The 14,932-nt window shown below is 35.6% G+C and overlaps 2 protein-coding genes across 3 annotated transcripts; both read left to right on the top strand.

Moving 5' to 3' along the window:
- The first annotated feature begins 1,772 nt into the window (after positions 1-1,772).
- LOC102628952 (40S ribosomal protein S18) lies at positions 1,773-4,448 on the top strand. The gene is made up of 4 exons (XM_006489323.4): positions 1,773-1,940; positions 2,073-2,233; positions 2,599-2,787; positions 4,145-4,448. Exons 1-4 carry the CDS (start codon positions 1,938-1,940, stop codon positions 4,248-4,250), a joined length of 459 nt encoding a protein of 152 aa, XP_006489386.1. The 5' UTR covers positions 1,773-1,937; the 3' UTR covers positions 4,251-4,448.
- Positions 4,449-5,021: 573 nt separating this feature from the next.
- Positions 5,022-14,292, top strand: LOC102629231 (hypothetical protein). 2 transcript variants are annotated; one of them, XM_006489324.4, is made up of 4 exons: positions 5,023-6,061; positions 10,862-11,169; positions 13,626-14,000; positions 14,102-14,292. In XM_006489324.4, exons 1-3 carry the CDS (start codon positions 5,313-5,315, stop codon positions 13,979-13,981), a joined length of 1,413 nt encoding a protein of 470 aa, XP_006489387.2. In that variant the 5' UTR covers positions 5,023-5,312; the 3' UTR covers positions 13,982-14,000; positions 14,102-14,292. The 2 variants fall into 2 exon arrangements, with proteins under 2 accessions (XP_052291253.1, XP_006489387.2); XM_052435293.1 differs by lacking the exon at positions 14,102-14,292 and having other exon boundaries at positions 5,022-6,061; positions 13,626-14,076.
- The last annotated feature ends 640 nt before the right edge of the window (positions 14,293-14,932 follow it).

The raw sequence follows: 14,932 nt of genomic DNA, 5'->3' as shown, positions 1-14,932 counted from the left end.
ATTTTATCTCTTTCATGTGGACTTCACTCCAAATCTTTCTCCACGGTATTTTATCTCACCCTTTGTCGTGCTCTCTTCTGTTCTCTTGTTTTTTAATCTCTAACTCTTTTTTTTTTCTCTCAATTACAAAAAATATTTTACTCTCCCTAAATTCATCTCATAATTCTCTTTTTAGTTTTAAAAACGAAAGAAAATGCTCCACCTGTGTCATCATTGAATCCATGGCCATGGGACCAAATCTTCGAGACTTTTACCGATCTAATTTTGATGTGCTTCTTACGAAATAGTAAATTCGAGGTTTTATTTTATTCATTATTCCCCTTACAGTATTACTAAGTTTTCATGTATGATAAAGAGTATAGAGAGAGAGAACAACAAAGGGATAAGAGAAGAAAGGGAGAGAGAGAGAGAGAGAGAGAGAGCACAACAAACGAAGAGAGAAAATACTGGGGAAAAAGATTTAGAGTGGGTTCTACACATAAAGGGAAAATATTAAAAATTTTTAAATATCTAATTTCAGTAAATCTCATTGATTAATTCATCTCAAGTTTAATAAATATTAATAAATATAAAATTAAAAGTTTTTTTTACGAGGTTACTGATCTCCTCCCTCACACTCTCTCTCTTTCTATGTATATAGAATAATGATATAGCCATAAATTTTTGTACAAATTTATTTTGTATAAATTGATGTGACATTAATTTATTGGTTGAATTAAATATCTCTTAACCCACATTATTTATTTATATTATTTTATATTTTCATTCAGCTAATGAATTAATATCACATCAATTTGTACAAAATAAACTTGTACAAGAGTTTGTGACTGTATCATCACTCATATATATATATATATATAGACGCATGCACACACAAATAACACCTGAAAATTTTAGAAAATAGAAATATCCCATTTATCACGAGTTTAAATTTTCATTGCAACATAAATGTAGTAGTTCTATTTGACAAGATCTGAAAACTTTCGAATTGTAATATTGAAAAAAAAATTCATAAGTAATTTGACTTAAAAAAATCACAAATTATGATCACCAGTAGAAGCTTTCAACTCATTAATGGTATGTTCGTCAATTGATAATCGAAATGAGTTGGAATTGAAAAGAGTAGTAATGAGAATCAAGAACAAGAATAAGAATAAATTATTTACTTGAACTATAAGAATGTAAGAATCGAAATTTGATTTGGAATGAGTTATATTCACAATTTCACATTGATGTGTTTACTTTATCTAAAGATCTAAATGAGTAAAATGTCATAAGTTAATTATTGCCATTTTTATTATTATTATTTATTATAATAATTGTGATTATTGGATAATCAAGTACTTTCCAAAAATCAAAATTCTTGATCAAAGCAAGAAGAATCTAAAATTATTGATCAATGGAAGAAGAATATTACCGCTTTTGTTCAATAAGATACCGAAGTAAACGATTGACTCATTCTATATTAGAAATAACTGCGAAAAAAACCTTTTGATAACATGAATTCTTATTTCTCAATAATATTTCACGATAAGACGATTGAATCCTGTAAAACCATTTCCTATAAATTTATTGATATCTTCTTAATAATAATAATAATAAGCACATTCATTCTTATTCTCATTTTATATTATCAATTATTCCCATTCTAAATTCTAATTCTTAAATCGCATAACTAAACGCGCCATAAATCGGACGCACCATGTTATCTGTTCATCATAGAACCGACTAGCACAAGCTCTGTCGCACGCTCGCACAGATCAACACGTGCTTCAACTCAATGCTAATTAATTCGCCCTCTCTAGGGTTTGGCCTTCAGAGTTTGGAAGGCCACCCTTTATAACCAACATCATACCTCCATCTACACTCACCTCCGGAGAAGGCGAAGGCACAAAAGTCAACCATAAAGGAAAAAAGAGAAACGAACATCTCCAGCCATGGTCAGTACTTGTTACTCAGCGCACCCATTTAACAGTATCAACTAAAAACTTATTTTTTTCTTTTTAATATTTTTTTTCTGGGTTTATTAATGGATTTATATTAATGTTGTGAATGTGAAACTTTGTGTGCAGTCTCTGGTAGCCAACGAGGATTTTCAACACATTCTTCGTGTTCTGAACACGAATGTTGATGGGAAACAAAAGATCATGTTTGCTCTCACATCCATTAAGGGTATCGGTCGCCGTTTGGCCAATATTGTCTGCAAGAAAGCTGATGTCGACATGAACAAAAGGTTCCTATTAATATTTTTTATATTTATTTATTTTTTTGCTTCTTTTGTACTCTTCGGGTTTAGTTGGTTAATAGATTTGTTCTGTTTAGCTGGTAATGGCTGAGTACTTTAATAAGGATGTCTCTATTGGAATCTCAATCTTTTGTTTTGATTGCAATTTAGTAGAATAAGAATTGGATCTTAATTATGTATGTAGTAACACGCTCTATTGTACTTATTGCTAGTTTATTCATTTGTTATTTTGAACCTCTCAATTGCATTTTAGATGAGCTTTTCATTGTTTCTTTTTCTTGGATTGTTGTGTTGAGCTTGTGTTTTCTGTTTGTTTGACTTTGCTGAATTTTGGTTTATGTTGTCTTCTCTAGAGCTGGTGAGCTCTCTGCCGCTGAGCTTGACCAACTGATGGTGGTTGTGGCAAATCCACGCCAGTTTAAGATCCCAGACTGGTTTCTTAACAGGCAAAAGGATTACAAGGATGGGAGGTACTCCCAGGTCGTGTCTAATGCATTGGACATGAAGCTTAGGGATGATCTTGAGCGCTTGAAGAAGATCAGGTATGGTTTAGTTGTTCTTCTTTTGTAGTTATATCGTTGTAAACTTTGTATAAAAACAAAAGTTACATTTCGTATTTATTAGTTTCCCATCTCTTATTGATTAATTTGCAAACTTGATTATTCCGTTATTACTTGTGTTAGAATCTGTTTGTAAAGTCATGTATGTACCAGCAGTATTTTTGACTAGGCAGGCTATCTGTTTCTAAAAGTTAAGGTTAGAAAACTAGGGATTTTGCTGGAAGACGATACTTTGTATGATTTTCACTGATTTTGGAAGAATTTGGTTCGAAGTTTTAAGATTTTTGTTTCGAGAGAATCAAATGATACTAAATATATGATTGGATGTGAAAATTCTGTTAAATAAGCTTAGCAGCTTTATTACTTTTTCATGCAATGTTGTATATGATATTTTGGCAATACCGAACTCACCTTAGAAATCTTCTTCTAGCCGTTGTTATTATTATTATTTTTATCTTTAGGATTTATTATTGATTTTACCTGACTTAGTGAGATGCTCTTAGCCGAGAATTTTTTTTTTTTTTTGGTGTGTGTGTTGAACTTGTATTTTTCTTTGTTCACTGATAGATGGAAATCAGTATAGCACGATAAGAAATCTCACAAACCAGTAAATAAATAATAAGGCTTAGTTACTTGTGAGCAGGTCTCTCTCTCTCTCTCTCTATATATATAAATATATCAGAACTTGTAATAATAATAAATAATAGCTACTAGGAGAAGGTTCCCAAAGTGCGTTTGGTATTGCCAAAATAGTAGATACAACATCATATGAAAAAGTTACAAAGTTGCTAAGTTTTATTTAATAACAATTTCACGTCTGATCCATTAACAAATATTTAGTATGCATTTCATTTGCTTCTCTCTAAACAAAAATCTTAAAACTTCAAACCAAATTCTCCCAGAATGGGTGAAGGTAATACCTTTTGTCAACTAACAACTTCACATCTGGGTTTGTTTGTTTTGAGAGAGATGAATTTTAAGAATAAGAGGCTTTTTTCTGGACCAACACTTTGTATGATTTTGGTTTCCAAAGTGCAGGTGACTATTGTTAGCTGTTATCCAAAATTTGACCTTTATTCGAACTAAATGTTTAGTAGATCAAAATAATATGATGATTGGGCACAAGTGTGAGTAGTGCAGTTTCCAAATGCAACTATATTCTCTTTAATCTTCGCGAAAAATGAAGCATTATTGAATTATATAACCTTTCCATCACCGCTGAAGCCTTAAATGCTTATTTATCCAAATCTTCGTGTACATTCCATATTTTTGCATCAGTGGTGTGCTTATTTATTGAACCGCCCAATGGTGAATGATAAATTTTGTTTTCAATTTGCAGAAACCACCGTGGTCTACGACACTACTGGGGTCTTAGAGTTCGTGGACAGCACACCAAGACTACTGGACGCAGGGGAAAGACCGTTGGTGTCTCCAAGAAGCGTTGAGTTTTGTCATCTCCTATTGGTTCATCAAGCTGCAAGTTTTGTTTACATGTTAGTTTTGCATCGTTCAGTATGTCTGTCTTGTAGAAGAATTGTTTTTGATAATTTTCTTCAGTTTATTTTCTTAGGTTGTCTTTTTGACTGAATTGAAAGGAATTCCATTTGATATTGTGATTAAAAAGTCATCCATGTTTTATTTAATCAGGAGGGTAATATTTCAGTTGAGAATTCTATATCCTAGAGAGTTGAATGCATTATATGCTACCAAAGCTTGCTTGAGAATTTATGTAGGATGATGGGATGTTCTTATTGTAATCGAGAACTCCATTTCTTACAGTTGTGAAACTGACTGTGTGTGAATGAGATATTTGGATGAAAGTAACAAAAGCTAGTATGAAATTACTTCAATATTATATTTTTTGTTTTTTGGACTGCGAATATAACAATTTGCATCGTTGTGCAAAACTATCCATGATGGATCCGAATTGTTAAATCTTTCGGATTTGGTCAGTAGTACTGTGGATCTATTAAAACGCAAAATGTGAAGTACTAAAGTAACGTTGGGGTGAAAATGTGAAGTACTAAAGTAACGCTGGGGTGAAAAGAGAGAGAAGTGGGAAGTTAAAAGGGGGGGGAAGGGGTATCTTCTTCTAATTTGAGCTCTCATTAGTTTTTTAAGATGTTTGTATAGATAAGTTTTAATTTTTTCACCACATGTATATTTGTTTATAAAAGGATCAGATATCACATATATATTCATTCAAAAGGAGATTAGATCACGAGAGAATCCTGACGAGGCAATGAGAAGAAGGCACACGATAAATTGCATGAGCTTGATAAAAAAATGGACGATGCGGTGATGAGTTGAACAAAAAAGTAATTATACCCTTATATAAATAGACAAAAATGGAAACACGTAAACAGAATCTCTTTCCGCCAATGGCCAAGCCCAGGAGCGACGGAGCCGACATCGTATCCTACTAGTTCCAACTCACACCAGAGTAACAAGTAACATCACAAGCTACTCTGCATCCAAAACCCTAAATTCTATTCAAATCCCGGGGAATGGCCGGCGGCAATCACCCAAAATCTTCATCTCATAAACCTCCTCCTTCTTCCGCCCTTTCCTCCTATCGCAAATCCCGCTGGGAATCACCCAAAAACCCTCCTTCCGACCAGAAACCGAAACCCTCCCCCAATAAGCCCAGCCCGGCCCAGCCCAAATCCCTACCCGCCCCGACCCACCCTTCTTTCTCTTCACACGGACCTCCACTCCCCTATTCCGAACCACCACCACCACCACCAGCCTACGGCTTCCACATGCTCGAACGCCGCACCATCGTCCTAGCTGACGGCAGCGTTCGGTCATACTTCGCCCTTCCGCCCGATTACGACTTCACTCCCCGTCACAACAGCCTTTTACGGCCTGAATTTCATTTTAGTCCTGAAGCGGCAGGGTTTCGCGACCGTCGGGAGTATATCAATGGGCCGGGGCCGATGAAGAGGAAGTTCGGCGTGGATGAGGAGAAGGAACTGCAACATCTTATGTCTCGTGCGAATTCCAGCAGGGATAGGCTAGTGGGGACCAGCGGACATTTTGATGAAGAAACGAGGGCCGCTAAGTACATGAGGACCACTCCAGGTGCTGTTGGTCCGAGTGTGGTGAAGCATAAATATGATGAAGTTGATCACGCCATGCTGAAGAAGGTGTTTTTGCATTTTGTTAAGGTTATTAATGAGAATGTGGCACTGAGGAAGAGTTACTTGGTGGAGGATGGGAAGCAAGGACGGCTTCAATGTATCGCTTGTCGCAGGTTTGACCAATATAAGACCATTGTGATTCTTTATTTTTTTATTTTTTTCTTTTTTCTTTTTTGTGTTGGAATTTTGTTGGTTTTCATTACTTTTGATATACTTGTGAGCAATTCTATTACTTTGACATATTTGATTGTTATGGAACAGAAAAATTGTTCTTTTCTTTTTGCTTAGTGGTTAGGTGAATGAGGTGCCAGTTTGTGTGAAATGTGATAGTATATATTTGAATTTGCCCTTTTTTCCTATTGTCCATTTCTTGGATAGGCTTGTTTCAAAAGTGTGAAACTGGGTTTTTTGTTTTTTTGGTTGTTTAGTACCTGCGTTTGTTGGAATAGCATAGACATGAAGTTGCAGTGTTTATGTCAGTTGTAGAGCATTAGACTTTTCTTTCTCCATATAGTTGAAATTGAAGTCCTATTTTTATTTTATTTTATTTTTTTCATGTTTCTCAAGCTTGATAAGTGGCGGTGCTTGTCTTATTCAAGCTTGCTTTTAGAAATAGACAGGACAGCTAGATATATAGTAAGAAGCAAAATGAGAACTTTTTGTAGAGGTTTAATGTTTCTTCTTGTTATATAGGAAGTCTAGTGGTTTTCTTCACTGGTTGATGGCGGCGTTTTGTTTTGCATGTGTTTATCGGCTACTTTTCAGTTCTGAAGGATCTAAATGACACAGGTTTGGAGATGTATAATCTTTAAGGTGAAGAGGAAGGGAGTCTGGTTTTCTGCTGTCTATTTCTGGGCATGTTCTTCGAAAATTTTGTCTAATTAACTCAGTAGGTTAAGGGTAAAATATGTAAATATTATATGCTTATCATTGTTCTTACAGCTTTAGTTGAGAATTAGTTGATTTGGGAACTTATATTTTGGAAATTAAAGAGAATTTACTACTTTTATAATACTCTTTTCAATAGTTTGAGTTTAAATCAATGTCTGGAACGTGAAAAAATGTCTGCTCTCATCCCCCTCCCCCAAATAATTTGTAGCTTTTCTCTGATTTTTACTCATAGAAATCTGAAATAGAAAGCTGATATGTCTACTTGTTTACTTGATATATTAAGACTTTGTTTTGGTTGTATACTTTTGGCCTTTTGAAAATTCTTTCCAAAGTGCTTTTGTGCGTGTCTTTGCATCCTTTATGGGGGCTACCTGCAGTGCCTCAATTTCTTGTTTTATGGTCTGTGGATTTATGATGAATTTGCACAGAACTCTCAGTCTGCGAACTCCAGTCTGTTGGGCTCAAGGAAGATATGTGTAGAGCGCTTTACCTTGGGCATGATTTGTTTGGAGATGATTGAGGGCTTTCTAGAAGTAGAGGGTAGTTCCTCTGTCAGATGGTTTAGTGGGATGTAGAGCTGGGTAGTTCCTGTGTCAGATGGTTAAGTAGAATTAAGAGGGCATTTATATGGTATGTCAGTATTGGGGTTTATGCTTGCCAAGATATTGTGAATTTGTTCTATGGCAGTTGAGGTCTTTAGTCCTGTTTGGGATTGAGGAGCTGTAGCTTTCTGCTGTGGAAAAAAAGCTGTAGTTATGAAACAAAAGTTAATAGTATACGGTATATATAATTTTTAAATAATAATTTTAGCAAACTTATTAAAGATATAATAGGATTTTTACTATACAAGTGAAAAATCATATCAACATAGGTTTCAAGCTACAGCAGCTAGCGTTTACCAAACACTTTAATATTGTATCTTTTAAGCTACAACTACCCAATCTTAATCCCAAACGGACCCTTAGCGTTGTAGTTGTGGCATTACTCTGCAGATGTTCTTTTTCATCTTGTGGTTTTGGCGCATTCTGACGCATGGAATATTGTGCTATTCATATTCACTGTGTTGCTCCTTCTCTCTCATTTTCTGGAGAATGTTTTTTTTTAAATCTTTTCAAGTTTTAATGCTGTTTTCGGTTATTTCTGGCTGCTGCTGTACGCAGTTTGTATTTGTTTTAGTTCTGGACTTGATTACTTTCATGCTAGGCTAGGTGAAGGGAAATTGTAGTTCCCTTATAACTTCCTTGCAAAACCTGTCTGATAGGACTATCAGCCAGTTAAGGCCTGAAAGTTTGAGATTATTAATCATGCCGAACACTGAACTGGTTCTTGCTTGTGTTGTTATTTTCCTTTAAGCTATCCTAGTACATCAGATGTATATATTCTAAGGTTTTCTGTGGAAACTTTATTAATGGTAGTCCTTTCAATGAACCACCTTAAAGTTAGTTTTGCTAGATCCTGGTAATTTTTGTGGTTATAAACAGAAGTTTATAGCCGTATAAGGCCTATTCAGTACCTTCGAATGACTTGGTGCTTTGTTTTCTTTATAAACATGAAGTTCTTGGGTGCAGTTTTTTGGGTGTGCTTTATTTTGAGGGCCGACTCTCATTTCTGATGTTGATTTGACATTTTGTAACTACAAAGTTGCTGACCCAAGTAGTCTTACTTGTTTGATTTCTTTCTTACTGCTCTAATTTATTATCAATGTAGTACATTTAGCAGCAGGATTTTGATGAATAATTGTTGCTCTGTTGTGTTTGCTTATGCTATTGAGATTGCACTTCTGTGCACACACAGTGGCCGACACACACTTCTTTACTGTGCTTTTAACTTAATTATGCATATAGAAGTTTAATTTTTATTTCACACACAGACACACACACGTGCACAATAATTCTCAGGTGCAGATGCCTTTTTTTTTTTTAATTTTCCGTGCGGATTTGCTATTATATCATATGGCATATCAGTTAATTGATAAAAAATGATAAAAACACCAACACACCATATCGTTTGATAGCAAATCTGCCCGGGGGGGGGGGGGGTTGGAGGGGGGGGGTGGGAGTGGGTGCCCGCTTAAGAGGACTCTCTGTGTGTGTGTGTTTTAAATTTCTTGAGTGACCTTTCTGTTTTTATTGCATTTAGTTTCTGTAGATTATGAGAGTCACTGTAATTGACAATACCTTTACTGTTCATTACTGTGAAGTGGAGCTCCCATATGCTTGGGTAAATGAAAGGTTCACTATGTTTGAATATCATTTACCTTATTCACAGGTGGTATTTGGGCTGACCTGGGAGTTTCTCCAATAGTGTAAACATGTTAGAAGTTCAACAGCTTATTTTTAAATGCTGTATATGCTTTCTACTGCGTTTAAAATTTGATTTTTACCCTTTAGTGTGGCTTGTTTGTTTTGTCCCCAATGCTATTACCTTAAATGTTATCATGAGAGACACGAACTATAATCTCTCATTAATTTTGTTGAGTTCTAGAGCAAAGGTGAATTGCAAAGTTCAAGGAGATGATAGTGAAATTTGGTGGCAACAAGGTATCAAATGGTTACTATTTTGAATGATTATTGTAGGGAACCAGATTTAGAGGAGTGTCGTGTTAGCTTTATGCTATTTGATATAGTTTCTTTATGAGCAAAGAAGTCTGAAAGTTGCATTGATATGGATAAGGTAACTTGTTTGGCGGCAGGGTAAGAATATAGTTAAAATGGGAAAAGGATATGGGTCATGAAGAGAAATGATATCGATAATTCACTGGAAAAAATATGGGCCGTTGGCCCATGATTCACTGTTTTGCATAATAAATATTTTGCTAAGCACAGTTATGCTTCGTATAATCAGAATGTTCCTTAGTTTTCCATATTGATACAGTAATTATTTAGTTGTTTACTTGTAGTAATTTTATGCCTCTTCTGGTTTTCTATTCACTTCATAGTTGTAACAACAGAGATATGGTAATTTCTTCCATTACAGTTATTTCTTCCATTTAGGTTAATTTTTTCCCCCACCATTTATCTTGAGGAGCAGATTATCTTTTTTGTTGGTTGGCATATTCTTCCAATCTTGCTTATTGGATGTGATTGCCTTTTGAACCGCAGGTCATTTTCCTTGCTCAGTTGATATCCTTGTGGTTGTTCGCTTTGTTAAAATGTTTCTTTTCTTCTCTTCTTGTTGAATTCCACCGTTGCCTCTTATAGAAATTAATACCTAATCATTTTCGTTTCCACTTTCTCATTCAGCTTTATGCTATATCATGTGAAAACAGCAAAATCAGACCTGAAACCTGTTTCATTATCCTCGATCAAGCATATTGCAAACCTGGAGCATCCACTTTTCTTTCTTTGATATTGCTATTTTTTTAAGACACTTCCGTTCCATTAGTAATACGTCAGTAGAGCTTACACTGAAGTTTGCTTTTCTTCTTACCTGATCATTTTAGTTTCCACTTTCTCATTTTAGCACTAATATGCTATATTTAGAACAGACATGCACTTTTGTTGCATTTTACATATCAAGAAGCAATTCTTTTTTTTTTTTAAATATTCTATATTTTGTATTCATATAGCTCATGCATCTGCTGGTAGATCATACTTTGCCTATTCTTTGTTATTGGCTTATTGCCACTGGAAAACGTAGCTTTTCTGTTCTTTCAGGATGAGATGGCTTCCAAATCTTGACTTATTTCTTGAACTCAGTGGAGTGAATTTCCATTTCAAATGTCTTAGAAGACAAGTTGGTCTTGTCCAAATGTTGCACAACATAATAATTTGATGCGATGGTTCAGTTTTTCCTTTACTGCAACTTGTAGAGTTGCTTGCATGATGATAATTTTTGATTTCTAGGTGGCTGTAATGTACATATTATGCCTTTCCTATCTATGTATGCCTTAGAATATACCCTCAAACTGGTATATATGCATTGTCTTTGCTGCCATTTTAGTGCCAAGATGTAGGCCGACGGTGCTGTCTGAGAAATGCCTGAATCATCATTTTCAATGCCTTTGATATGCAAAATTACAGGTCTTCTAAAGACTTCTCCGATATGCATGGCCTGATAATGCACACCTACAACTCAGATAATGCTGACTTGCGTGTAGATCACTTGGGCTTACACAAAGCTCTTTGTGTATTAATGGGATGGAACTACTCAAAGCCTCCTGATAACTCAAAAGCCTATAAGTTTTTACCTCCTGATGAAGCGGCAGCGAATCAGGATGATCTGATTATGTGGCCACCTGTGGTGATAATTCATAATACACTTACAGGGAAAGGTAAAGATGGACGAATGGAAGGATTGGGAAACAAAGCAATGGATAAAACAATAAGAGGTATTGTGCAACCCTTGTTTTCCATTATTCCTGCTGTGTACATATCACTTTTTATGTGTTAGTTCTAGGTTCCTCTTAAGGTGTTGTCCTTTATAGTTTCAGAAGCCGCTGGTGTTGGATTCTCTTTAATACAATTACAATATTAAGCCAACCCTTATTGGTAATACCACATGTTTGAAAGTATATGTGCCATCTCTTTGAACAACCATCACTGAATATCATTTTTGATGAATTTTTCCTAATCATCACTTCTTTGGTAAAGACCCACTACTTATCTGAAATAAGCTTTTGATGTATGAGGGAGAAATCTAGCGACAAGTGCTATGAGGGTGAGTTTGATTTGTACCTTAGTACATATTCCGTGCATGCCACGAGGTTTAAGGGTTTTTTTCCCTTCCCACCTTCCTTCGTAAAAGAAAATAAATAAATAATATACTAGAGTCTTTAAAGTTGGGATAGGAGAATTCTTAACTTTTTGTCAACTTACTGGGGAGTTCATATATGTTGAATCATGATGGAAATAAGTAATATAAGCAAATGCAAGAAATTCTGCTCGGTTCCCTCTCCTGATAGGCTGTTAGGACTGCCAACTTGTTAGCCAGGATTGATCAGAGACTGAAATCGAGACTGGTGCTTTCTTGATGGACTTGGGGAGCCAAGGCATTCTTTTTGAAAGTTTGATCTAGATTTGCTTCTCTAGGTTAAGTTTCATTCTAAATGTGATTTTTGTAGTACCTTTACTGCTCTTGGAGCTCTTGAATACCATTCATTACCTACATCTGGAGCTCTTGAATACTATTCATTACCTATATTTTTTGTTTTATCTGCTTATTTGTTTCTGATCATTATGGTTGTGTTTACGACTGTTCTACTATGGTGCAGCTCTAGTAGTGCTTATGATAATGAGTCACTAGTAAGTGCTCTGTACCTAGGTGTAAAAGTATTAAGTTTTCACATGACATTTTTTGTTCCATCTGTTAGTTTATTTTATACTGAAGTCATTCGATCTGCTCCAGTCTGCCCTACAAATTTCCTTTCTGTTAATAGAGTTATTGGTATCACTGTGCTACTGCTGATAATTTATGTAGTCTGGTTCTCTGAAAATAAGGCTTTTAGAAACTCCAGGTGCTATCACCCATAACATAGTGTTACACGGCTTTCTGTTTTCTCAGGTAATTTGATTGCCTGTTGATCATTTAAAGTGTTCTTTTGTTGCATGGTAAAAAAGTCAGACATACGTGCATGCTGGTTCAAGCTGATTCATTCTCTGTCTCTTAGGTGATTTCATGCAGGTTCTACTTTCTCATACATTATATCTGAAGAGTCATGAATTTAGCAAGTTATAAAGTACTGGTGCTGTTGCCAATTGTGCCTCAGTTTTGACCTGTGGAGCTTATAGTGACAAACAACCAATCTCAACTGAATTCATCAATGATTAGTAGGATCAGCCACGTAAACCTTTTTGGCACATGGCAATTATCCCAATTCAACACAAATATTCAGCCGCTTCTTGAATTTCTTGATTTGGGCTGGGATTGACCTACATGCATCATATTAGGATGATACTATCTTGATGTTGGAATTCACATGCCATATTTTGGGATTCAAAGATAGCCGAAAATTATCATCATTTTTTCAGACTACTAATTTGTTGAGTGCTTAGTGTTTTTGCATAACTCTATCATGACACTTATCTTTGAGAAGACCTACTACAATGGTGAACTTTAATACAGGCACATGCGAGTTATGGCCTTTTATATATTCTTTGATTATGAGCTGGCAGAACCACATTTTGAACTGCAGCTAACCAACTGCTTTATTTATTGGTGTTTGTGGATGGGAAGTTCTCTGTCATGTTACGTTATCTTTGTTATCACTTGTTTTTTCTTTTTTGTGTTTATCCAATTGTGTGGCTTTTATTTCTGACGGTAGGTTCTCTCCAATTATTGAATGGATTATGGAGCACCATAGTATAATTTGATGATTCTTTTATGGTTTCTTTGATCTCGTATTGTTTGTAAAGTTATCTCCAAAGTCGCCATGTTAAAAATATGATTGCCTCTTTGTTGTGGAATTCTGAATCTCAAACTATAATGAAACTGGCAGGATATTTCATGTTCCTCTTCCGTTTAACTGCAGCTGTTGGATATTTGCATCTCTCTCTCTCACTCACTCACTCATATATGTTTGATTGATTCTAAACAGTCGAGTCACATTTAATTTCTTCTGCGTCTTCTATGGTTACAGGAGATGGGTTTTTTCCTTTTGGGCCTCTGTGACTTCTCACCAGTTACTTCCAAAGCTGATCCTATGTGACAATTAGTGTCTGGTGCATATTATTATGAGAAACCTTATAAATGCATCTCTATCCATGATAATTCTGATGGGTTTTGTTGTGTTCTCAATTTCATACAAGTTATTTTCACTTGTATTGATTCTTTTTTATGTGTCCTTAGATCTTGGTTTTGGGACTGGCAAGTCAAAATCTTTGTATGGAAGAGAAGGTCATCTGGGCATAACTCTAGTAAAGTTTGCTGGTGACCAATCTGGGTTGAAGGATGCCGTGCGGTTGGCAGAGTACTTTGAGAAGGACAGTCGTGGGCGCAAGGTTTGGGCCCGTGTGCAGCCCTTGTCATTAGGCAAGGATGATGAGAACAATCCAAGTCTTGTGACAGTAGATCAGAGAACTGGGGAGAAAAAGAGGATCTTATACGGATATCTTGGAACTGCTTCTGATCTGGACAAGGTAGATTTTGAGACCAGGAAAAAGGCTGTGATTGAGAGCTGGAGGGAAATCAAAGCATCAAAGTAGATTATGTGTATGTTACAAGGTAAATTATAGTGTACCTTAACGTTTGTATTTTTATTTAGTCCATGAATCACTAATCCTCATTTTTTTCCCTTTTCTTTTTTTCTTTCCCCCTTTTGATAGTGTGGAAGACAATGGGTATTCATGTTGTTTGATTGCTAACAGTATTTAAGAGGGGAGCATCCTCCGGTTAAACCACTAATGTTACAGTGTTACACCATTTATCATACAACTTATTGACTTCAGGTCATGTTGGTCAGATCATGTGTTCCTTGACTGTTGATCTTATTTCAAGCAGTGCTGATTCAGTGATTCATCACTCTCGTACTTTCTTTTCCATACTTTTACCATCAGGTAGTGTTTAGATTTGAGTTCATTGAGCAGACCCCATGTGTTTGCTCCAGTGAAGCTCAAAATTTACTAGAAACCAATTGCTGTAAATATCAGAATAAAAGAGGCTGACTTCTGTGCTGCCTTATGCCGTATGTTGACTAATAATTGGTGAGAGGTTCTTCACACTCAGAGCAGGAAACTGTGTTGTACGTTAAGATGGCTGGTTAGGACAGTTTGACTAATAATTGGTGAGAGGTTCTTCACACTCAGAGCAGGAAACTGTGTTGTACGTTAAGATGGCTGGTTAGGACAGTTTAGACTTAGACTGAGCATAATGGATTCTTAGTGGGGATGATATAAATCCCCAGTAAAGGGGCCTCGAGCAATTTTCTTCATTCGGGAAGGGTCTATAGATAACTTCGTACTAAATTTTTTATTTGGGGAAGTGACGGGATAACACTCAATATTTTAGTAGGGAGAGGATGAGAATTTGGTGAAATCCCCATGTCCTCCTCATTGGTATTTTTAAACTTTTATTTTTATTTTACTTTTTCTAAAAATTTTAGTAAATACAATTAAAATTTGAATTATAATGCTATGAATGTAAATAAACAAAATATC

This window comes from Citrus sinensis, chromosome 1 (genome assembly GCF_022201045.2).
Source record: "Citrus sinensis cultivar Valencia sweet orange chromosome 1, DVS_A1.0, whole genome shotgun sequence".
Taxonomy (NCBI): Eukaryota; Viridiplantae; Streptophyta; class Magnoliopsida; order Sapindales; family Rutaceae; genus Citrus; species Citrus sinensis.
This window is presented reverse-complemented; position numbering and strand designations above follow the sequence as displayed.